Source organism: Pelodiscus sinensis, chromosome 7 (assembly GCF_052426305.1).
Source record: "Pelodiscus sinensis isolate ZL-2025 chromosome 7, ASM5242630v1, whole genome shotgun sequence".
NCBI classification, from domain to species: Eukaryota; Metazoa; Chordata; order Testudines; family Trionychidae; genus Pelodiscus; species Pelodiscus sinensis.
The window spans coordinates 59480771-59507403 of record NC_143058.1 but is presented as its reverse complement, the minus strand read 5'-3'; the positions used below and the strand labels follow the sequence as shown (position 1 = coordinate 59507403).

The window sequence follows — 26633 nt, the reverse complement described above, 5'->3', positions numbered from 1 at the left end:
AGGGGATTGTGGTGCTGCTACCCTTACTTGTGCTGCCTCCAGAGCTGGGCAGTGGGAGGACAATGGCTGGTGGCCAAGAGTCCAGCTCTGAAGGCTGAGTGGCTGCCAGCAGCAGTGCAGAAGTAAGGATGGCACAGGATGGTATCGACACTCTTCTGCATTGCTGCTTGCACTGAACCCTCAGCACCTCAGTCAGCTGCCGCCGCTGCTGCCTTGACTTGTGCATGGCTGCTGGTGAGGTGCTGCCTTCAAAGCTGGGTACTTGGCCACCAGCTGCCACGCTGCAGCTGACCTGTTCTGAAGGCAATGCCCATGTACAGGTGGCAATAGTGCCACCCCATTACAATAACCTTGTGGCCCCTTGCAACTCCCTTTTGGGTCAGGACCTCTGATCTGAGAAACTCTGGACTCCCCTGTGAAATCTGGGTAGTGTAGGGCAAAAACACACAAAAAACCAGATTTCACATAAGACAGGGATCAGAATTCATAGGGGTGAGGGCCAGATTTCATGGTCCAAGATGCAATTTTCACGGCAGGGAATTTGGTACGGCCCTATTCATGGAGATCAAAGAGAAAGATTCTCTCTCTCTCTGAAATGTCTCCAGATAGGCCACAGTATGGCCATTTCCAAACATATGCATATGGAAGCCACTCAGCATGACGCTAATGTAATTATAGCAAAGTTAAGCATATTTTTTGTTCTTCTCTTACCACAGCAGAAGGCTAACGAACAATTAATGACATGTGCCTTACGGGCTGAACACCGGCACTCTTCCTCAGGCTGAATAGCACCTGACCCCATGAGTCGGGCTACGATTTTGGAATGGAGGTCCTGGATTCCGTGATCTCTGTGAATTCCAGCCTCTTGCAGCAGTGGGGCTTGGGCACGCAGCCCCCCTGAGCAACAGAGCAATGTCTGTCAGCCTGGGGTGCCAGGGCTCCATACGGTGGGGCAGAGGATTCTGTTATGTCTTGTTTATTGCCCAAGTCCTGCCTGTGAATGTTAATAAAATCTTGACCTTACCCAGGAACACTGCCTATGATAGCAACTGAGAGTTCAGTGCAGTAAGGTCCTTAAACACATGCGTAGTAGTCCCACTGAAATCAACAAGAGTACTTGGGTGCGGTCAGGTGCTATTGAACCTGAATAACAATGGCTGTAAATGGCCCTGAGTTATTGATTATGATAATGGTATGTTTGTCAGCCCTATACTGAGAAAATAATTATTCAAGGTACAGCATTTTTTATTAAAATGTAAACATGAAATTACATTTACCTAACCATCTCAACAGAAGCCCAAAGATTCAGAATTAGTGCTGTAAGTGTGTCTTTCACCCAATCCTGCTGCCTGTGTGTTGCAGGGATCTTTAAGCTCAGGTGAATATAATCTAACATGGAAATGTAATACACTGGCAAAATAGGGTATGCTAATGATGGTGTTCAATGACAAAATCTTTATTTCCTTGCTTAAATACGTCACTTAACTTTTTTGCTTGGTTGTCTTTTGCATTTGTGTATCTCTCTAAAATTGAAGGTAAAAAAATGCATAGGACCCAATTCTCTACTCCATTATGGGCTGGTGTAATTACATTGCTATTGCTGAAATAACATGGCTGTAGAATAGATGGAACAAAGTGAACAATTTGGTTCAAAGGAAGAATAATTAGCTCAATGTTGTAAATAAATGTCAACAATATAAATCATAATGGCTCCTTCAGTATTATTACAGCCCATCATACCAATATTATTTTGAGAACATAGTTAAAAAAGAAACACTATCAAAAATGGTTACATGAAATATCTTCTTGTATGCAATCTTTTTTACATTGAGGGGGAAAATACCCTACTCCACCAAGATCATAGAATTTTGCTTTACTAGTGAGCAAAGTTTTATCATTGGGTTACAATCTCCAAAACATGAGGTTTATAATGGAAACATGTATATAGCCTTCATTATAGCTGCACTATTGGGTATGTCTATACCTGTAGAGGAAAAAAAAGATTTTCTACTAGAATGAACAATATATCTTCAGATATACATAACTATGCATACAAAAGTCAAATACTAGTTCCACCTAAAATATATATTGAAACATCTGACTTTTTTATTAATTTCCCCCCTTTCTAAGAAATATATTTACCTATCTGACCTGCTGAAATTATAATATTAATTCCACTCTTCAATATCAAGATAAATTTTCCCGTGTGGTAACCTCTTCTTTGACATGATATCCTCTGTTCTTTTCAGAGGTTTCACTCAACAATTACAGGTACTCAGGTATATTCTCCGGTGGCCTAAACCTCTGCAGAATGTTGTATTGTCACCATCCTTCAGATCCAGTTTAAGCCCAAGGTTGATTTAGCACAACAGAGTTGCGTGTGACATTGTCTATTTGGTCTTGGCTAAGAAGCCAGCACTCTTTTCACAATATGGAATAGGAACTGATGCCACAAAATTCATCCCATTATTATTTTCTGTTGTATTAACAACAGGCTTAGCTGAGGTATCAAATGACCACCATGCTTCCCACACCTTCTCTGGCAGGGATCCCATTACAAAAGGAGAAGGATGCTTCTTGTAATAAGCTGGTCCTTTCACTGCAATATGCGAAGCCATTTTACTGCAAATTATGGACTGACTCCAACTCTGGCGGGTGTGGGAGCTTTGATGCTGGCCACCATGGAGTCGGGTCTGTTTACAGCCATGCTGCGTGTGACTCTAATGCTGCCAGCCTTCCTTTGGGGCATGTGGGTTCCTGAGAAATTCTGAGATTTCTCCATGTGGAAAAAAATCCCAACGGCTCCCACAGAAGCAAGTTACACTGAGGCACAATAATGGGATGAATATCATGGAGCAGGACCAAAAGGAGGAAGAACAAAGAGGGACCATGCTTGGTTCACCTTCATCATGGCCTAGCAAGGCATCTACACTCTGCACAGTAGCACTGGAGAATTAGCCCACTCTGCACTGGACAAAGGCTGTTCATAGTGCTCTTTGTTTGAATGGAAGGGATCTTCACTGGGCAGAGACACTGAATTGGAGGGGGCTAGGTGTTTGTGCCTCTCCCCACTGGCAGCAGAGCCACAGCATGGTCAGCTGTGTAGAGGACTCCTCTTTTCCTCTGCCCCTTCATCTACAGACAGACACACAGGCTGTGTCTATACTGGGCCACTTATTCCGGAAAAACAGTCGCTTTTCCGGAATAAGCTGCGAGCTGTCTACACGGGCCCATGAATTTCCGGAATAGCAACGATGCTCTACTGTACAAAATCAGCTGCTATACCGGAAAAACTATTCTGCTCCCACTTGGGCATAAGTCCTTATTCCGGAACACTTTTCCGGAAAAGGGCCAGTGTAGACAGCCCAGTAGTCTTTTCCGGAAAAAAGCCCCGATCGTGAAAATGGCGATCGAGGCTCTTTTCCGGAAAAGCGCGTCTACATTGGCCACAGACGCTTTTCCGGAAAAAGGGCTTTTCCGGAAAAGCAGCCTGCCAATGTAGACGCTCCTTTTCCAGAAAAACTGAAAACGGAATAGTATTCCGTTTTAAGCAGTTCCGGAAATTCATGCCAGTGTAGACACAGCCACACAGAGGAAGAAACTGCCGGGAGAACTGGACAGACAAAGGTCAGATAAGACAGACGGACAGGTGCGTGGACACATCAAGCTACAAGGTCGGTGGTTTTCAATCCTTTTTCCATGTGTAGACTCTTAAAAATTTTGTGAATTGAGGTGCAGATTCATGAAGAAATCGTTGACATCCTCTGAGGGCCCCCAGCGAGCCACAGACCACAGGTTGAAACCCACTGAACCATGCCAGACAATGAAGTGGATGAAACCAGCCATGCTAAACAATGGAAGACATGAGGTTTACATTAATTTAAGGTATTGTTTATGTATTTATTTCCTGTCACTTTTAATGCTTATAATAACAGTACCCAAGCATCATACATATATGTGAATTCAAAATGCATTCTTAGTTCATAGAATCATAGAATCATAGGACTGGAAGGGACCTCGAGAAGTCATCGAGTCCAGCCCCCCGCCCCCAAGGCAGGACCAAGCTCCGTCTACACCATCCCTGACAGATGTCTATCTAACCTGTTCTTAAATATCTCCAGAGAGGGAGATTCCCTTGGCAATTTATTCCAATATTTGACCACCCTGACAGTTAGGAATTTTTTCCTAATGTCCAATCTAAACCTCCCTTGCTGTACTTTAAGCCCATTACTCCTTGTCCTGTCCTCAGAAACCAAGAGGAACAAATTTTCTCCTTCCTCCTTGTGACACCCTTTTAGATATTTGAAAACCGCTATCATGTCCCTCCTTAATCTTCTTTTTTCCAAACTAAACAAGCCCAGTTCATGAAGCCTGGCTTCATAGGTCATGTTCTCTAGACCTTTAATCATTCTTGTTGCTCTTCTCTGTACCCTTTCCAATTTCTCCACATCTTTCTTGAAATGTGGCGCCCAGAACTAGACACAGTACTCCAGCTGAGGCCTAACTAGTGCAGAGTAGAGCGGCAGAATGACTTCACGAGTTTTGCTTACAACACACCTGTTGATACAACCTAGAATCATATTTGCTTTTTTTGCAACAGCATCACACTGTTGACTCATATTCAACTTGTGGTCCACTATGACCCCGAGATCCCTTTCCGCCATGCTCCTTCCTAGACAGTCGCTTCCCATCTTGTATGTATAGAACTGATTGTTCCTTCCTAAGTGGAGCACTTTGCATTTCTCTTTATTAAACTTCATCCTGTTTACCTCTGACCATTTCTCTAACTTGCTAAGGTCATTTTGAATTATGTCCCTATCCTCCAAAGAAGTTGCAACCCCACCCAGTTTGGTATCATCTGCAAACTTAATAAGCGTACTCTCTATCCCAATATCTACGTCATTGATGAAGATATCCCTTTCCAGCAGGATTTAGCACCGCTAACTACAACTCTCTGACTACGGTTATCCAGCCAATTATGCACCCACCTTATCGTGGCCCTATCTAAGTTATATTTGCCTAGTTTATCAATAAGAATATCATGCGAGACTGTATCAAATGCCTTACTAAAGTCTAGGTATATGACATCCACCGCTTCTCCCTTATCCACAAGGCTCGTTATCCTATCAAAGAAAGCTATCAGATTAGTTTGGCATGACTTGTTCTTCACAAACCCATGCTGGCTACAGTGAGCCCTCGCTACTTCGCGGTTCGACCATCGCGGATTCACGACTTCGCGGACTTTTTTCATTACGTATGTATATATTATAAAAGAATTATATCGCGGATTTTTTTAATATTTGTGCCTGTTTTAGTTTAAGGTACTGTAGTACATGCATTAAGTGTTCTGTACATTAAAGGGTGGTTTGTTAACAGTACTACGTAAAGGGAGGGTTTTAAAAGTCTGAATATACATGTTAAATAAATACGTAAATATGGTGTCCCTACTTCGCGGATTTTCAGCTATCGCGGTCGGGTTTGGAACCTATCTACCGCGATAAACGAGGGTTCACTGTATTCCCTATCACTTTATTACCTTCCAAGTGTGTGCATATGATTTCCTTATAGAAGGGCTATCTGCTACACTCAGTTCACAATTCGCAACTTGTATGGGAGTCAATGGAAGTTACAAGCATAGAGAGTAGAGAGTAACCCCAGTGTATCCCAGTTCCAAGTTGTATAAGCCCTTCAAAAATAGTGGAAACTTTTGAAAGTACAAAATCAAAAAAAGCTATTTTCATTTAAAAAAATCAATTCCCTGTGCTTTGGTAGCTATTGTGTTTGTTTTTGAAACCTCTCCGCACATCAATACATGACAACTTAACCCAAAGAAAGAAGCTTGTTTTAAAAGCTGGAGACTCTCTTTCCTGTGTTAAAATACTCCTATGTACAGCTGCCTTTAAGCAATTTCTTTTAGTATCTATTCCTGCCCTTATTTTGCATTGCCACGTTCCTATAGCTGACCTGGATCTCTGCTGGGAGTTTTCCAATGCACTGGAATGAAGGGGTTAGTCATCCCCCTGTGAAACATTAGAGCAGTGGCTCTTAACCTGCGTTTTTTTTCTGGTGAGAAATAAAATAATTTTGATGAGATTTAAATACAGCAATTTTTTTCTTTGTTATTTATGACTTCGGAGATTTAAATGAGCATGCACCTTGAGGGATAATTTAGCATATTTCAGGAGGTAATAAGTTTAAAATACAATAGGTTCTCAATTTGGTTCAACATAATGTATGAGAAAACGAAATACAATGAAATGATTAATCATAATTTTCTTGTTGTCTATTGCCATTTTAAAAAGGAGGAGGCGGTAATTTTGGTTTATTGGTTAAGCTTAAGGGGTAACAGGGCCAATGAGGTTAAAAACCACTGCATTAGAACAGTGTATCCTCTCAGCTACTGATATCAGGAGGAGTTTTTAGTAACACAGGTTAACGAATAAAGCAGCTGCAATAAAATAAATAGCCAACTATCAAACGTATTAAATAGAACAAGTGTGATCTGAGATTTCACATTGTTTATGGTGCACACTGAACTTTAGTGATCTCACGAGGAACTCAAATTTTAGTTTTCTCACTACTAGAATTGAGTCTAAGGTTGACCATTCCTCGAGTGTGATAACTAGTGACTAGTTAACCACTTTATACATAGGATGTACTCTTCAGTCACTATCTGTAACTGTTTATTACTCGTTGGCTTTTCTGCCAGCATGACACTTGCAAAAACAATTTTTCTTTTGTCTCCTTCTTTGATATAGGGTCCTGAACCCAACCCCACCCCATTTCTGCAATGAAGAAATTAAGCAAACCAGTTAAAGTTTAGCATTTTTCTAACAGTCGTGTACAAACATTGTTCTCAGTTCCAAATGGGTGAGAAAGCAAGCTAGCTGCCCACCAAAGTCATCCAGATCTGTGTTCTGGAGCACGCCATGGGCCTTATTAACTTCAGTGGGTCTGCTACCATAAGGGAGGCTCAGTGATGTAAAGCAGGATTGAATAATCTAGCACTAAAGAGATTTCGAGAGAGTATCCAGGCAGGTGTAAGCCACAGGTTAACGGGAAAAATATGATGCTTTGCACAAAGAGAATCCGGGTTTTGACCAACCATAAATGTCCTCATTTTTGCAAATGAAATAAGTCATTATTTAAAGTGCATTTGTGGTGTTTGTCATATGCGCCCTCCCTCCATTTGGCAACAAACTACTGATCTCATCTGATGTGCACTTAAAAAGTCTTGGATGGACCAAGACCCCCTGCATCCAGACCCCCGTTCCTCCACCTAGACCATTCTAGGAGTGGAGGTGGAGCTGGGACAGAGCAGGTGAGAAAATAGGTGGCGTGGGGCCTGTGGCAGAGCAGGGGCTATCTCAGACCCAACACTGCCCTAGGGATGACCCTGCACACAGCTCTGGAGGAGGTTTCACCAGTGCCTTGTAAAACAATAATAATACTTTACTGTCTCCACTCTCCTTTAGTCTTTTAGGATTGCAATAGGTTTTTTCATGGTTGCATCCATTTAGCAGCTTATCGTCATCTTGTGATCAGCCAGTACACCCAGGTCTCTCTCCTCCTCTGGGGCATCCATCTGATAAACTCTCAGATTATAATACAATTTCTTCTTGTTAATTCCTAAATGCCGGATCTTGCATTTTGCACTAGTAAATTTTATCCTACTTCTATTAAGCAATTTTTCAAGGTCGTTCAAATCTCACTTTTTTACCATATGGGTGATTTATCTCACAGCATTAAAGAAGTAATCTCATGCAAAAACTGTCGTCAATAAAGGAGGAGGAGAACTTGTGTTGACATTAACTGTACCATTCCTGTGACTCTCTAAGCAAGTGTTCTATGATGGGGAGGCTACCATTGCTTATTTAAGAGATGCCTATTCCTGATCAAATGACAGCAAAAGCACATGATTAACTGCTGCAGCTACTATCTCAACATGCAACTATAGCCACATAAGGGGAATATGGGACAAAATATCATTGAATATTATAGGCTGAGTAAAGAGAAATCTCTAAAGATAACGCAGGCTAATATTCTGTTGTTTTTTTAGAAGAGGATGACACATTTTCTGCTTACTACAAAAAATAAAACGATACTTTGTGTGTGCCTGTGTACATATGTAAGATATATCTACATGCAAATACACAAGCTTTGTAAGCACATGAAAATGTATGATTTATTATTAATTATTATTATTTCCTAGTTTTTATATAGCATTTTCCCACCAAATATATATATGTCAGGGATTATTAGTAGCACCATTAAGGTCATAATAATAAAATATGATGGTTTCCATTTATAATGGCTCTCGGTTTTTTCATAGCAAGTAGTAGGCAGTTTTAAATTAATCTTCAGGCTTTAGGATCCTAATTAGTCATTTGGCTTAAGTTCCTCAGTTGATTTGCAGATTTCAAATGGTGACCTGTATTTAAAATTCTTGAATATTTTTTGCAGATACATGTATAAACATAATGGAACAAACTGTATATATAAGAACTATGTCATGCAACCTGCACTTCACTTACAATTATACGCTCTGGTTCTCCAGATACTTACTTGCCTGCTTAAGCACTGGCAGGTTTGGGGATTTAGATTCTGAGCAAGGTCTCCAATGTCTTTCCTTGTCTTCATAAACTTATATTTTGCATCCATCTATATTAATTTTCCAAGCATGGGTTTTTGAAATGTATGTGCAGCTGAAGAATCTCTTTGCTAGTAAACATTTTAGGCATTAAAAATGCATTCACATGCAGGATTCATTTTACAGTACACCACGAGAACCCAACCTCTATTATTTTTAATTAGATGCTTTTTGCTTTCTGCAGCAAAGTGGTAGCAACTGACTTGTGATATAATGATATTTATTCCTTCCTGCTGCAGGAAGAATGCAGCATGTGGGCCTACAATGGGAGCACAAACTATTAATTAGCCACAATACCATTAGCTCCAATCTGCAGTATTTTGCTTTAGAAAGGAAGATTATCCAAAGTTAAGATTCTGAGTCATACTGTTTTATATCATTTCTGTCCACAAAATAATGTCTGGTTATGTGCAGTGTGCAAAGTCTCTGTTGAGACTATATCTATCAGTATCCCACAGTGTTTGCTTTAAATGGACCATTTTAACACAGGGCAAACAGGTTATCAGCATCAACAGTGGGGTAAAATGTTTAGGATTCTTTTGCTGCTTATTCTTTTAAAAGTATTTCCTACTAATAAATTACTCCGAGTATGCAAAATGCTGTAAGATCCTGCAAGTATCTATGTGTTAATCCACTGGCAGGTCACATTCATGTAGGCCTTCTGCTGTAAGTCTGTTGAGTGACATCAATGATGAATATGGAGCAAGATGGCTATGTGACGGACGTTAACGACTGCTCTTTTCAAAACTGCCTCCCCCACTGAAGAAAAAATCTGAATGAGCTTCAGGAAAATCAACTTTCCAAAGAAACGTTACATCCAATGATCAAAACATCAGCAGGGATGGCGGGCTGTGCTACTTGCTTGGAAAACGACTTTTCGAATTGGTGATCTGTGCCAAGGTTATGTCAAAAGAGGATGTATGGATAGCACAATCAGTAAGAGGCGCTCAGGTCCAAGCCGCCACATCTGGAGTATTGTGTCCAGTTCTGGGCCCCCCACTACAAAAAGGACGTGGACGCATTGGAGAGGGTCCACCGGAGGGCAACCAAAATGATTAGGGGGTTGGAGCATATGACCTATGAGGAGAGGCTGAGGGAGTTGGGTCTGTTTAGTCTGCAGAAGCAAATAGTGAGGGGGTATTTGATAGCAGCCTTCAACTTCCTGAAGGGAGGTTCCAAAGAGGCTGGAGAGAGGCTGTTCTCAGTAGTGACGGATGGCTGAACAAGGAGCAATGGTCTCAAGTTGCGGTGGGAGAGGTCCAGGTTGGATATTAGGAAAAACTATTTCACTAGGAGGGTGGTGAAGCACTGGAATGGGTTACCTAGGAAAGTAGTGGAGTCTCCATCCCTAGAGGTGTTTAAGTCTCAGCTTGACAAAGCCCTGGCTGGGTTGATTTAGTTGGGATTGGTCCTACCTAGACCAGAGGGCTGGACTTGATGACCTTCTGAGGTCTTTTCCAGCTGTATGATTCTATGATAGGAACTAATGACAATTCTAGGTTTCTGTAGGTTTCCAAAGCTTTCAAATGAAACAAAGAACAAATAGGTTTGATGCCTTTACAAAGGCTTTCTTGCATGTTGGGAAAGGATGCCGCTAATGTACACTAATCAGGGACTTGTGATGTGTATATTAATTGAATTGCTAAGACAGCTAATTCACTCGCTAATTTCCTGTTCATTTTAGTATTTTGATTAAAGTCTCAATTGAAGAAAGCATTATTATTCACGAGTATTGTTAAGTATGTGCTTAAGTTTGAACTGAAGTCCAGTCAAAGTTAAGTATGTGCTTCATTGCTTTCGCTACCGTAATAGGGAGGTATAGAAGTGAATGTGTGATAGAAGTTTTTATGAATCGGGTATAACTAAAACCTTATGGGTTATTATGCAAGTTAACCAGATTTTCACTGCTGTAACAACTGATGATGTTCAAAAACCAGCACACTTGATAAAGGCCATGGAGCCAAATAGATGAAATGTCATTTGCGACTATAGTTCAGTAATATTTGTTAAATTCTTTTTCAGTGATAAATATATTTAGTTAAATATTCAGATAATGTTTTGCTCTTACTTTCTCTTCAAGAGGTAGATTCTGAGAAGATAAATGATATTTCAGTGATAAGAAACAGATAGATGGAGGAGACTGACATTGCTAAATCTAAGCTCATTAGTCATGTGATTTTAGATCACAGGTTGAGATGCTAGGTACTGAACTTGTACTGAATGTCAATGGAAGATGATTGCCTAACTCCCTCATGCTCCTTTGACAATACAGGTTGAACCTCCCTAGTCTGGCACTATCTGCTCCTGCAACATCCATGGTCCAGCATGATTTTAGTTAGCCAGATGTCCACTTATCATGGGTGTGGCCACATTTCCCGCGGTCCCATAAAGTTTGCTTACAGCCACCAGTCCTGGCTTTCAGAGTTTTGTGCTGTTGTTTAGTTCTAACTTACCCCTAAATATCTTCTAAGAGCCTAGTAAACAGTGGAAGTCTTGGTAATGCTGCTAGACAATATTTACCTCCCATGGTTCGGAAAATTCTCTGATTCATAAGAATGGTCATGCTGGGTCAGACCAAAGGTCCATCTAGCCCGGTATCCTATCTGCTGACAGTGGCCAATGCCAGATGCCCCAGAGGGAGTGAACAGAAACAGTAAATCATCAAGTCATCCCTTTTCCTGTCATCCATTTCCAACCCCTGATAAGCAGAAGCTAAGGACAATATTCCTACACCAGCCTGGCTAATTAGTATTGATGGGCCTAACCTCCATGAATTTATCTTGATCTTTCTAGAACTCTGTTAAAGTCCTGGTCTTCACAATCTCCTCTGGCAAGGAGTTCCACAGGTTGATTGTGTGCTGCATGAAGTAAAACTTCCTTGTGTTTGTTTAAACCTGCCACCTATTAATTTAATTTGGTGACCCCTAGTTCTGAGGGTGCCAGACTAGAGAGGTTCAACCTCTACCAGACATAAGTCTTTACTGCAGAAGTTCTCAAACAGTGATCCTCATTGTACTTAACAGCTAAAACGCATGAAAGGCACCAAAGAAAATACATTAAAAGGCATGTTTGTCAGAAATGCTCAGCATGTGTCTGACTTCACTCTCAGTGAAGTCAATAGTAAAATTTCCACAGGAGCAGTTAGGTGGGTGCTGAGAACTGCTGACTTACCAAACAATTCCTAATACTATTTTTCTATGTAAGGAATCCCTATAGAATCATAGAACTGGACGAGACCTCAGGAGGTCATCAAGTCCAGCCTCCTGCCCAAGGCAGGACTAATCGCAACTAGCAGGTAGTTACCACCCAGGGTTGTTACATCATCACGAATGGGAAGGGAAGAGGCCTGCAGGACCACAAAGTAATGTGGGAGGGCATGGTCCAGGTGACTATTTGTCTGTTAAAAATGAAGACATCAGAGAACATCTACCCACTTCAAACGTTGTTAACTGCCTATAGCCAAGAAAATACAGGCCCTGCTCTCTGAAATATGAATGGAACTACCGTTTTATCAAAGTCTGTAATGACTTATATTGTTGTTTTTGTGTTTTAGTTTTAGGTTTTTTGTAGAGCTGTATTGTTCACTCATAACAGCTTTAGTAAAGATATTTTTAAAAATTATCACAGGACAATTTCTTAAGAAGGGAAATAATGTTTTTAAATGCTAATCTGATTTATTTGCTTTCTTAATTATTTCTTAACAAGAATGTAATCTTCCTTATTTTGGTCTCTTCTAAACAATTCCCTTTCACCTTAATGCTCAGGCAAAAAGATAATATATTTTAAAGTCTATGATAATTTTTTTTTACCCAAAGGCTAATTCAGTTTTAGCTTATGGGTTTCTTTTGAAAACAGTTTAGAAAGTCCCCTTTAGCTGGAAATAATCTGTTTACAGTACTTGGTTCCTTTCAATTTGTAAAATATACATATTTTGGTTTAAAAAAGCTTATTCCAAAATACATACTTTAAAATGTGGGCTAGTCTATCAAAAGCATTTAGATTCATTTGTTACATAGGACAACAATACAAAGCAGCAATAGTAGCAGCAGCACTGTTTGTCCAACTCCTTTTGATAAAACAATTGGACAGCGCTTGGTAAAATTTCAACTTCTGGAAAAAAAATCACATTAGAATATTTACCATCACCAAAATAATTTCAGTAAGAGTGAATTAGTTATCTTACCTCCAGCAGTACTGCAAAGAGACCTGCTCATCTGAATGTTTATCTGTGGCTGAATGAAAGAATCTACCCTCATTCACTGACTCTTTTCTCTCCTGAAGTATATGTGACCCAGAAATCTCTCTCCCTTTCTCTTTTCTCTTTCTTTTTTTTTTTTAATTTGTGTTTGCTGCATGGCTGGCCACATCTACCTTTGTCATGTCTACAATGCAGTGATTTCAACCCTGATATGACGAAAGGAATCTTTTTTGGTTTCCAAGCAATGCAACGCAATGACAACAGCATTTGCAAAACATTCAAAAGGAAAATAACAACAACAACAGCAAAAGGAAAAGGAAGGTATATACACAGAGCTACCAGATGGGTTTATCATTTTTGTTCAACAATTTCAGAACTGAATTAATTTTGTAACTATCACTGCATTCCACAGAGCAGACAGACAGAAAAAAGATTCACACAGACAACTGTGTAGCAGTAGGTCCTGAGGGTTTAAAGAGGTACTATCCACAACGGGTCAAACCTTGCAGTCTTCACTCATACAAAGTTCCCATTAAAGTCCATAGGAGCTTTGCTTGATTAATTGGTGCATCCTTTGGTTTATTAGTCGTTAACATTATCAAGCAATCCCGACTTCGGGCAACAAAAGTTCAATATAGCTATAAAGCCTAGATCAATAGAACAGGTGAATAAGAGATTTGCTAAATCAAGGCCTACTGCACAGAAAGATGTACAAAACAATATTATGTAGAGCTATTTGAAACTTTTCAGCTTTCAATGGAAAACTAGACAAAATTTGTGGTGACAATTTTTTTACAAGCATTTCCGCTGGGTTTTTTCCTGCCAACTAACTCTTATATGAACCACCTCCCAAGAGCCCAACATAAATGAGGAGCTTGTATTATTTAGGAGCTCTGTCAATATTTCCCTTATAAACCTGTGTTTTCAGGAGGTTATAGAGAAGTACAATGAAAATGGAAAGTTAGCAGAAAAATTTGTCAAGAAACATTTTTTTAAAACCAACCTTTAAAGCAAACAACATGAATGTAGCAAGTATATAATGCATTACATCTTCCAACCACTCTACAGTCATTGACTCTATAGTCCTCACAACACCCCTGTGAGGTAGGGAAGCAAGCTGCATTATCTCATTTTTACATAGGAGGAAAAAGAAACACAAGGAAGTTAAGTGATTTTCTGAGTCATTTGCAGAACTGGGTCTACTAGATCAAAGAGACTTGTTCTGTCACTTCCTTGCATTGATACAACTAACAAAATGATTTCCATTTAAAAGACATTTGGCAAGAGATTAACCCATAACATTCTGTCAATTTTTTTAATGTATAAATCCCTCAAAGTAATAAGCAATAATATGGTGAATGAAAATGGTGCAAAGCCAGTTCCAAACCCAGCACAAAGTTGGGATATTAAAATTGATCTGAAGCCTTTCATTCTGTTACCAAAAATCCAAAAGCACACCCCTGAACAGTAAGATAATCAAATAAATCAACACAAAAAGAGCATTGAAATAATCAAAATTCCCCTAACAATTCTAAAAACCTTTGCCAGCGTTTAATAATAATAGGGTGGTTTTTTTTTGTTCTGATGGCTTTTATTTGATTACCATTACCTGTGAGCAGTGTGTTGAGCTGACATTGTAACATGTGGTTAGCACCAGGAATGTGAATGTTATGATAACAAGGACCAAGAAATCAAAGTGTATCTATTGGTTATGGCACATGCCCGGTAAGTATTTTCAATACAAAGTACCTAAAGATGTGACATTTGGCAATGTATTTAGGAGATGGATTGACTCAAAACTCATGGAGTTTGGGTATAAAAAAGTGCCTAATTTCAGAATGCCACATTAAACTCAGAGCTAGCACATATAACATCACACAAAGAATACACATTTCCAACACTAGTACAGATTATAGGTTATATCACACATGGCATGTATTCAACAGACAGTAACAGCGTATTTCCATGACACAGTAATTTTCAAGATATTCATTTTAATAAAATGAAAAGATAGTTGATATATAAAAACTATATTAATATCATGATACTGCCAAATGTTTCATTTAGTTCACGAAGACAAGAGAATTCACAGGGCCAAATTCTTCAGATCCATATGGTAGGGCTCAGAAGTAATATTCTACTCTTCCTCTGCTAAGATTAATGGGAGAATCAGGGTGTGTCTAGACTGCAGGGTTTTTTCGGAAAAACGGCCATTTTTCTGAAAACTTCATTTAAGTCCACACTGCTATTGCATTGTTTTGAAAGAAAATTGAAAGAATGCAGGGGTTTTTCTGACACTGGTAAACCTCATTCTATGAGGAAGAATGCCTTTTCTGAAAGAGCTCTTTCAGAAAAAGGTGTGTGTGGATGCAGAAGAGGGAGTTTTTTGAAATAAGAGGCCTCCAGGAAAAAGCACAGGTGCCCTGGTGGCCACTCCATCCATAGTAATTGCAGCTTACATGCGAGAGAACGTCCAATGAGTGTGGACGCTATCTTTCAAAAAAGCAGATCGCTTTTTCGATGCGCTTTTGAAGTGCGGACGCTCTCGTTCAGAAGAAGTTTTTTCGGAAGATCTCTTCCAAAAGAGCTTCCTTCAAAAGAAGCTTGCAGTGTAGATGTACTCTCAGATACACAGGCCCTGATTCAGCAGGCCACCCCTATTCAGCAAAACATATAATCATGGCCTTATTGTTAGGCATGTCACTTCTGTGGGGGTTAAGCACATGAGTATTTGCTTTCTGAATTATGGCTTCAGCATCAGCAGAATGTGGGTTACTGAAGATGAGTACTACTGTGTGGATCAGAGAGTATAATTTGTTTTTAGACTAAAAATGTCATGTTGGCCCCTTTGTATAGAATCCCCAGATACACCAAGGCACAGAAATATGAGTTAAAGCTGGAAAGCAGAAGGAATCATCTAACTCTGAATCTCCTTGCTTGCATGGACTTGGATTGTGAGACAACATTAATGCTGGTTAATTTTCAACTACACGCATCTTAACAGACTATGGTAATCAATATTTTAACACCATGTTCAGTGCCCACACTTGGAAAATCTCACTAGTTAGACAACTTGGCTTTTAACATCTATTAATGGTTATTTTTTGTGTATATGTAAGTATCTCATTTGTGTGTCACACACAGTTTCCAGAGGGCACTTCATTGCTGGAGAATGCTTACTTTTTAAGCTGCAGCTGGCAAGAAGTATTTCTGCTTATTATTGCGTGCCTCCTCTCCCTTCCCCCATATGAGTGGTTGTTCCCTTCCTTAACAGACATTCTCTGAAAAGTCCCGTGGACACTTACCGTCCTCCAGGGTTCCCATCTGTTCTGAGGCTGGTGATGGAGGTGGGGAAGGAGGGAGATTAGCTGCTTCTTCAACTGCTAGAGATTGAACAATGGAAATGAGAAAATGAGATACAGAAATTAATTTCTGCGCGACCATTAGAGGCTGAGTACAAGCTGCAATTCTGGCCTGTTCGGAGAATACTTCAATGGAGGTTGTGCCTCATGGATTTTCACTTATAATGCCTTTTTCCAATGCATTATCTCAGGACCATAATCAAAGGAAAACCTTGCAATACATTCGAGTCTGGTACCAGGGTACAACAGATATAAAATAAAATATAAAATTATCACTCCTTTGTGTTTGTGTCCCATCTGTTAGCCAGATCAATACTATTGTTCATACATGCTCTTGAGAAAGCTTCATTCACAATATGATGGCAACATGTTTAAATAACAGATTTCATAGGTTTGTGTTGATAAACTGGAGAAGGGAGAAATAGTCACCCAATCCCATGCTTAATTTACCTTTCGAAAGCTGGACTAACAGCACTTTGCTGAGTTCTTACATGATTAGAACCTGGATTTTTATTTTTTTAAATTTCTGCTGTGTTCACGGCTAGCTACATAATATATGCAAATGTTCCTTCTAAAAGTATGAAAGCTACCAGCTGAACGCATCGCTAAGCAAGGAACACAACAGGGAACTTCTGTCAACCATCTGATCATGGTATTTAATCAGAGAAAGTCACTGTATAGAAGTCTAATCTTCTAAGGTTTAGATTAATTCCCAATTAAGGGTCTTATTCTGTTTCCACTGAAGTCAGAGGAAGTTTTGTCACTGGCTTTATGGGCAGCAAGATTAAGCCCTAACTAAGGTAACTCTTAAATATATCTGCATCTGCATCTGCATCTGTATCTGATGTCACATAAATAGTGTGTATTTCTTTAGAGTCAGCACTAGAATCTACCAGATTTTCAGAACTTATGCCACAGTATTTCCTGGGCTGAAAACGATTCCAGCAGGTAACTAGGCTAACTAGCTCTCAATTTATGATGTAGGGCTTGATCCCCCAGACCAATTAAATAAAGGAAAAGACTAGTTGACATCAATGATTTTGGACCAGACCTAGTCCTTCAAATATTGCCTCTTGAGACTGGCTTTTTCGATTACCATACAAGATGAACCTCCCTAGACCAGAACACTCTGGTCCAGTAACATCCGTGGTCCAGCATGATTTTAGTTAGCTGGATGTCCACTTTTATCGTGGGTGAGGCCAAGTTTGCCGCGGTACCATAAAGTTTGTTTACAGCCACCAGTCTCTCAGTGTTCTGTGCTGTTATCTGTTAGCTCTAATTTACCCCAAATGTCTTCTAAGAGCCCAGTAAGCAGTGGAAGTGCTAGGAACACTGATAGACAATAATGCCCTTCCACGGTTCGGCAATTTCTCTGGTTCAGCACCAGTCAGGTCCTAAGAATGCCTGACTAGAGAGGTTCAACCTGTACAGACCATACAACCACATGTAAATAACTCACCGACACACTTTCATACCTGCAGCCACTGTAACAGAACTCATTGCACATATTATGTTGTTTCTCAGAGGATGCTGAAGAATGTCTCAACATACAGGATGCTTGCTTAGTTCTGCCCTCACTTAGTCCCAACTCAGGAAAGGAGTTGAGTGCATGCTTAAATTCCATTGATCCCAATGGGGCTTAGGCACATGCTTAAAATCGGGCATGTGCCAAGTGCTTTTGCTGAAGGAGGCAAAATTGCAACTCAGTGAACAAGCCGCTACCATAATAAACACATTAATAGCAATGGTTGAAGATGCTCAGAGAATGTAATACAGACCTGGTGTGAGATGGATTTGTGAGGAGCGGGCCAGTGAGGGCAGTCAAAGGAACATGTTAAATGAGGGAAGTGTGGAATTTTATTTATTGCCTGGTGACAGAATTTATCTCAGGGTTCTATACTTAATCCATTAATATCAGCACATCTATATGCATTATATATTGTGACTTGATATTAATAGCTCTATTTATATACATTGGCACATACGGAGATACCTTCACCACTCTTGCAAATGCCTTGTTTTACCTAAAGGTAATGGTCCAGGCTGATCTTTGTGCTGTGCTTCTTTTTCCTGTTCACCTTTCAGGACTGCTACAGCTTCAGCTGTTACTACTTGGACTATCCTTGCAGACACTTCCTCTGTGATAGGAGCAAAATTAACAAACCAAAAAAATATGTATTAAGAGAGAGATTTTAAAAACCGAAATATAGTCTGGCTCAAACATCCAGAGCCAGAAGATCTCAGGAACAGCCCTCCCTCAGAGTGAACTGCTGGGTGTTGAGAATCTAGAAATGTAAAAGTCATTCTAAATCCAGGGAGCGAGGACAGCATTCGACATTCCTGTTAATCATGGCTTCTCATTTCTGATATGGAAGATAGATGTAGGAATTGCAGAATTTTAAAGTAGTAATTTATTAACTGTCCAGGAAGATTTTTCATGGGCAATTTTGCAAGCATGGTATTTTCATGGCCAGGATGACAAGCTGAGATGGATTTTCTAGCCTCTAATATACTGACTTATCTGTATTTTTACAAGCACTTTTGATTGTATTTTCTTTTATTAGCATACAGTTGGTATGCTCCAAGGTCACTGAACCTAAAGACATTGATGGATATGTTGATGTGGGACTTAAAGACGAGCTAATGACTTTTCAACAACACAGAAATGTATAATTTCTCCAAGCTGCAACCTACAGGCCACCCGATATTGAAATTGCAAATCTGAGCTCATGCAAATATTCTCCATTTGATACCACTGTCTGGGATGATGGAGGTTCATCGCAATGTGTGCAAGGTGCAGATTGTGCCTCCCGCCCACTCAGTCCTGCCATTGAAGCTCAGCCAAAAGCAAAAGTCTGTGCAGAATGATACTGCCCCCCAGAGGAGCAGATTCGTGTCGAGGGGTGCTGAGGTAGGGTCATGACCCCACTTCTCCCCACTCCCTTCGGAATGTTGTCTACCAGTGGAGGAGCACAGAGGGAGGAGTCACTTTGCTCTCCTTAGTGCTAGGAATGCAATTGATTTTGATCCTTACATATGCCGGAAATCTCTGCATCCTCCTTCCCGCTCCTGCGCATCTTTTTAATGTGGCCAACATGCCCCTAGTTCAGGGACCGATCCAAAGCCCAGTGACGTCAACAGAAGTCTTTTCACTGGAAAGGGCTTTGGTTCAGAATCTTATTCCACTCTGAATGCCCCGTATGGTTTCACATCCAGCACATTCATTTTGATGGAACTGCCAATGCTATCAGCAGATGAAGATCACTGAAGAGAAATTAGTTGGATACTGTTGAAGCGCAGCATCTATTGCTTTGTACGACACAGCAACGAGAAAATGGTGAAGAAATCCATTCTGTGCTACTTACAACATGGACATCTTGTTTGCTTTTAGTTACTGAGGATGGGATTTTCAAGACATTTTGGGATTTGGATACCAGATTTTAAAGGTATTTAGGCACCTAAATCCCACTGAGATAAATTAAAATTAGGTGCCTAAATATATTTAAAAATCCGGTCTTTAGAAAAGCAGTAAATTGGATAGTTCATGTATCCAATAACAGAGCTATTTACAAAATAGATACACATTTGTCTTTTCTCCCATGCAGTCCTCCCATTTGGGAGGGGCTCCCGGAAACAACTGCAAAGCTAATTTACTACCCTCTTTCAAAACCCTCTTGGAAACTTGACTTCACCATGAGCCCGAAAAGAATTGGAGAATGTTTTGGCTTCTGGTGTGCTGACCACAGAGCTTCCACCTTGGCCAATACTATCTCATTGGTTCTTTGTACTTCTTAACTCTCTCTTTCCAGCTCTATCTCTATTTTGTCCTATACTTAGATTGTAAATACTTTAGGACAGAGACTGTCTTCTTGTTCTGTGTGTGTACAGCGTCTAGCACGGGGGGTCTAGGTGAGACAAAAATACAGTCAGTCACGCAAGCAAGCACTCAACATTCAGAGAACAGTCGTGGGTTCCACATCTGCTTATCTATCTACACTCCCTGGCTCATCAACATCCATACTCCTTTCTACTCCCAGCCATAATGAATGTATATAAACGCTCTATTTCCCACTATTCCTGTCAGCAGGTGAGACTTACTTTTGGACACTGAGGCCAATTCTACATGGCTAACTGGTTACATCCATAAGAACATAAGAACGGCCGTACTGGGTCAGACCAAAGGTCCATCTAGCCCAGTATCCTGTCTGCCGACAGTGGCCAGCACCAGGTGCCCCAGAGAGGGTGGACTGAAGACAATGATCAAGCGATTTGTCTCCTGCCATCCCACTCCAGCCTCTGACAAACAGAGGCCAAGGACACCATTTTATCCCCTGGCTAATAGCCTTTTATGGACCTAACCTCCAAGAAATTATCTAGCTTCTCTTTAAACTCTATTAGAGTCCTTATGTTCTTATGTTATGTACATCATGCCAGCATCATGGAAGCTTTGAGTCTTCAGAAATTTCCTGCTCTCTCCCCCCTACCACCTGTTTAACTGCAAACATATTGTCTTCCTTTTTTTTTTGCCACTGAAATGACAGCAGCAGGTACTGAGTGTCTCAACATGAGTTTCTTGAAGGCACTACAGATTCCAGATACACGTAACATTCTTTAAACTTCAAATCAGAAACACCTCCTGATAAAAACAAAACATCAACAAAGGAATGAGCCCCAGGAATGTAGGGAGGAGGGGTTTAGATTTATTAGGAACTGGGGAGACTTTTGGGAAAGGGGGAGCCTACACAGGAAGGATGGGCTCCACCTAAACCAAAATGGTACCAGATTGCTGGCACTTAACATTACAAAGGTCATAGAGCAGTTTTTAAACTAAGGGCTGGGAGAAAGCCAACAGTGCAGAGGAGCACATGGTTCATACAGAGACATACCTTAGGGGAAGAGCTATTGATGAAGATGTTCTATGTCCTAGTAAGGAAGAGAGGATGGAAGATGGTAAAATACAGACCGTATCTAATGAGAAACAGTCAAACAAACCACAGTAGCTGTCTGCCATTCAGTTACATGTAATATCACATGTCATATAATGGCTGACAGCTAAAAAGTTAAAAGTTTTTAAAAGTGTTTATATACCAATGTGCTACCCTGGATAAACTACAAAGTGAAAGAAGCAGTCAGAGGGAAAAGGGCATCCTTTAAAAAGGGTAAGTTAAATCCTAGTAAGGAAAATAGAAAGGAGCATAAACTCTGGCAAGTGAAGGGTAGAAATATAATTAGGAAGGTCAAAAAGAATGTGAAGGCCAGCAAAGACTCAGAAAGTAAGAGCAAATTTGTTAAGTACATCAAAAATAGGAAGCTGGCTAAACAGTTGGTGGGGCCACTGAACAGTCAAGCCGCTAAAAGGAGCTCTCAAGGGCTGTGTCTACACTGGGCCACTTATTCTGGAAAATCAGCCGCTTTTCCGGAATAAGCTGCGAGCTGTCTACACTGGCCCTTGAATTTCCGGAATAGCAACGATGCTCTACTGTACAAAATCAGCCGCTATTCCGGAAAAGCTATTCTGATCCCACTCGGGCATAAGTCCTTATTCCGGAACACTGTTCCGGAAAAGGGCCAGTGTAGACAGCCCAGTAGTCTTTTCCGGAAGAAAGCCCTAATCGCAAAAATGGCGATTGGGACTCTTCCGGAAAAGCGCGTCTACATTGGCCACAGACGCTTTTCCGGAAAAAGGGCTTTTCCGGAAAAGCAGCCTGCCAATGTAGACACTCCTTTTCCAGAAAAACTGAAAACGGCATAGTATTCCGTTTTAAGCATTTCCGGAAATTCATGCCAGTGTAGACACAGCCAAGGAGAATACGGCCACTGTGGAGAAACTAAATGAATCCGCTGCACTGGTCTTCACAGCTGAGGATGTGAGGCAGATTCCCAAACCTGGGCTGTTCTAACCGAGTGCCAGGCCTGGGCCTCTGACGTCTCACTGCATCATGGGTAACTTGGGGAGGGATGGTGACTCAGCGACACACAATCCTTCCCACAGCAGTAGAGTTCACGGTTCCGAGCAAACCGACCAGGCTGCGAGTAGCCATGTCTCCTAATGTTCTTTGTGCGGCGGGGGTGGAGAAGGGGAGTGTTGTGTGCCTGTGAGGAGCATAGTGGGAGCAATCCCAGCTTCCCCACAAAAAGAGAGACTGCAGTTGCGTCAGGCCCTCTTGCAAACCATGTAAGGGGGGGGGGGGAGCTATTCCCATGCCCTCAATCTCCAAGCACCCTTGAATGAAATGTTGCAATCCAACCCAGAGGTTTTCTGTGTACATTTTGGCAAGCACTGAAACATAGTGGGCCCAGTCAAAGATCTTGGGGCCCAGTCAAAGTAGCTCAAGAGGGACCCAATGAAAAGTTGGCTTTTACATCACTCTGTCTTGACCCTGGGCTCCTGGAGCAGTCCTCTGGAATGTGACAGAGAGCAAGGGCTGACTGCGCCCCACCCCCACCAGGGCTCTGCCAGCATTTAACTTTAACCAAGGTTAGGAACATCCCTGCCATTTCCTCCGCACCATCAGAAGATTCCCCTGCATGGAGAGAGAGGCTACTTCTAGATTGCAGCGCTTTTCTGGGATACCGGAGGCAGTGCTAAAATCACCGTCCTGCATCCGACACCCATCTAAATGGGCAACACAACTTTAATGGGGTTACACCTATGAGTCTGGTGCACTGATTTCAGTCATAAAGATGTTGATGCCATGGGAAGGAGCCTTTTTGTGCTAAAAGCCAATTCAACATCCAAAGTGAAGGATGATGTGAAGTCTGACAGGGATGTCTGCCTGAGATGGGGATGGAGAATATTGGTTTAGAGATGGAAAAGGAATGTTAGATCACTGAACCCACTCTGGTGGAAATGCAACCTGCCGTCTCCTGATAGAGGACACATCACAGAAGACCTAGGTACTGGACTGGGCCATTCGGTGTCTTTTCTATACCAATACAACCTATCTGTGGAAGTGGTTTTCAAACCACAGGTCATGACTGAATACGGGATCATGGAATGCTGGGTATTGGGTCTCGTTGTTGCAGGTGACCAGCTAAGGGAGCTCCCTGCCTGTCCTGGCACTGCTGACTGTGCTGTGCCATAGAAGTGGCCAGTAGCAGGCTCAGCTCCTAGATGTGGGGTGGGGGAGGGGCCCACAGGGCTCCGTACACTGCCCCTGCCCTGAGCACAAACGCTGCACTCCCATTGGCTGGGAACCTGCTGCTGGCTGGCCCTGACCCTCCCTCTCTCCTACACTCCACAGCTCTCATCCTCAGCCCCACCCCGGAGCCCACACTCCGGTCACATTCTGTTGAATTACAGGCATCAACAATTTTCTTCAGCTGGGTCATTAAAAAAAAAAAAGTTTGAAAACCGCTGCGCTATGGTACGGGCAGAAGTTTAGCTGCAAGGCACAATGAATGCTCCAGGAAGAACTTGGAAGGGAGGGATGCTAGCAAGGGGAATTTAGGGGAAAAATGATCTAAGGAAAGAGACAGAGGTCTGAGTCCGATAGCACATGTATTCACAAGCCATTAACAGTGATTTGGATGCAAGTGAAAGAGAATTCATGCTGATAATTTGCAAGCAGAAATTAAAATAGGGTTAAGGAAAGATACAAATAGCTCCAAAGGGGAAAACAACAGCCCCCCTCCCAAGTTTAGTTGGGGTTGGTCCTGCCTTCGGCAGGGGGCTGGACTCGGTGACCTCCTGAGGTCTCTTCCATCCCTAGGATTCTATGATTCTATGAATTTTGCTACATTTTAGGCAAACACAAGAAAGGCATGGTGAAGAAATGAGCTGCATGTGTGCTCCTGGAATGGGGAAAACAAAACCATTTCACACAGAACAGCTCCTGTCAGGAATCTCAAGAGTGCAGAACGGTTTCCTAGGCAACCAACGCTAATTGGTGCCAACGTGGAAATAAGCCAATAATGAAGACGACGAGTAGGTGGCAGTTCTCAGCTAAACAAACATCCTCAATAAATTCCTTGAACAAGGGGAAGAAGAAAAGTTGCTATTTGTTGTCTGTGACTGACTTGCAATGCAAACGGGGCTTGGGGAATTTCTGTTTTGCTGCACTGCAATTCTCAGTGAAGGCATGAAGACCAGATAGCCACCCTGTTTTTGAGAGGAGCATTTGCCGACAGGAAATAGGAGTCACAAGCCAGGCCTCTGCTGCTGCGAGGTAGCCTAGCTTTGCTGACTTGAAAAGAGCAGTGCTGAGCTAACCAGACTCCAGTGGTGCATCTGGCCCCATGCCTCAGTCTATTTGGTCATGTAAAATAAAACACGGGGTGCAAAAAATTTTACCCCTGCCCAGCATCTTGTGCTATTAAATATCCCAGTGCAAACTGGGTGTAAAATGTCACCAAAATCAGGATGGTAACCAATATTCCCTGTAATCTGTGTGCTTGGGTGGCCACCTAGTAGAGATTTATATGCCACCCAGCTGATTGGCAGAGTGCCCATCGCTGGCAGCATGTGTTTCTATTGGTGATGCACATCCACACATGGTTCAGTGCACATAACAAAAAGTATTCTGCACATGGATAGAAAAAATTAGAGGGAACATTGATGGTAATACCTGGTGAAAGCTCTCATATCAGAAGAAAAACTTCATCACCAGAGTAGCCAAGAACTGACCGGGGCAGAGACTGAACTAGCTTCTCATTCCTAAAGGCACTGTCCATTGAGCTAGGCATATCAGCAGGGTATGGTGGGAAAGGCAGCACACTTGTGCTGTGGATAAATATAGGGCTCCAGACGTCTTGGGTCCCCCCCCCCCCCCACCTTAAGGACAAAATCCTCTCCCCTATGATAATCCAAAGTAAATAGGTTTAGCAAGGGGGTGTTCATCATGGGATGTAATCCGTTTTCTCCTCAGGCTTTGAAGTGCCTGCAATGTCACTTCTCCTGTAAGCTCTGCAACTCTGCTCAGTTCCTATGACAACTGATTTTGTCCTGTTGGGAATTCAGCATCCCTGTATCTTCAGAGTAAATGCAACAGTGAACCCCTCCCCCTCCTCCCACATACTCACTGCCCTGCTGGAATTTCAAATAAAGAACTCTCCTTTCACTTGTAATCCTTCTGCCTTGACCCTCCTGGCCTGTAGGAAGTCACCCTAACATGCATTTTTCTCTCTTCAGCAGTCACTGCACCGAGCCTTGCCCAACAAGGCTGATTTTAGCACAAATGCCTTTCCAGCTAATTGATTTTAAACGCTATTTTTCCCTTAAAAATGAGGGATAATGTTAGGAATTAGATATCTGGCATATCATGCCCTGCTCTAGAGAAAAAAAGAAACCATCAACTCCTCCAGCAGAGGGCAGACAGCAGGCAAAAGAATGCCACAGGCAGGAAGTAGAGAGTGAAACATGAAAATTAAGAATTCACCAGACTTATGTGACAGACTACCCAATAGACAGTTTTACCCCTGTATCTTTTGTCTGTGGAGGCACATCTCCATTGCAGGGCAAAAGTCGGATTAAGCTATGAAACTTGGGCTATGTCAACTGCGTAGCTGAAGTCAAACTATCTTAATTCAGCATTTGGCGCTGTCTATATCGCAGGAAGTTGAAGGAAGAACACTTCCTCCAACGTCCCTTGCTCCTCGTGAAATGAGGGTTACAAGAGTTGGTGTAAGCAGTCCTCCATGTCGACAAGATGTCGAAATAACATCAGTTATTCCGAAATTATGCTGCTGTGTAGACGTGCCCTGGGTGTGCAATACTTAGCCCTTTTCATTCAGAGATCACAAAGCCAGGAAATATTACCCGAGTGTAACAGCTCAGGAAATGGAGGTGCTAGGAGATTAAGGACAAAAGAGGCCACTAATTCTAGGCAGCTCAGTTTCTGACAGAGACACTTTGAGCCTGATTTTCATTAATGTGGAGTTCCCAACACTAAAAGTAAAGGCAACAGAACTGGCAGATTAGGTGCTGTGTGCCTCTGAAGAACATGTCCCAAGGCGGCTCAAACTGAGCACTCAAAAATCAAGGCATTCGTAATCAGTGGTCACGTCTGAAAATTTCATAGTGAGTGACTAACTTAGAAAACCAATGGTAAATCCAGGAATAAAACACAGACCTCCTGACTTCCATTCCTGGACTCTCATCAAAATAAATAACCAAACAAGCACACAAAAGAAACACCTTGTAATGTGTTTATGAAACAAATCCTAGAATGCCGTGATTTATTGTATTCAGATTGCAACACCACAAATCTTAGTAGCCCTATTGGGGTTGCTATATCTGAAATTAAAAACTAATTCTACCCTTGACTCTGTAATCACTTATACCAGTGCAAATGGAATACAAACTAGGTGCTACCATCATGGTTTTGATTACATTTTATACCCATCTTGCACGGGGATATTTGACAGCACAAGGTGCAAGGCAATGGTGAAACTTTTTGCACCTCACGTTTTATTTTACAGTTTT

At 41.6% G+C, this 26633-nt stretch overlaps 1 protein-coding gene across 16 annotated transcripts in view; it reads right to left on the bottom strand.

Moving 5' to 3' along the window:
• Positions 1-26633, bottom strand: part of MAP2 (microtubule associated protein 2) — a 331690-nt gene that overhangs the window by 45878 nt on the left and 259179 nt on the right. For 11 of the 16 annotated variants that reach the window (XM_089779819.1, XM_075933895.2, XM_089779816.1 and 8 more), the window contains 2 exons: positions 18235-18348; positions 16154-16231 (listed from right to left, as the gene is read on the bottom strand). In XM_089779819.1, the coding sequence (XP_089635945.1) occupies positions 16154-16231; positions 18235-18348 (192 nt within the window). The remainder of the gene's footprint in view (positions 1-16153; positions 16232-18234; positions 18349-26633) is intronic. The other 5 variants (XM_075933896.2, XM_075933911.2, XM_075933908.2 and 2 more) reach the window with 3 other exon arrangements.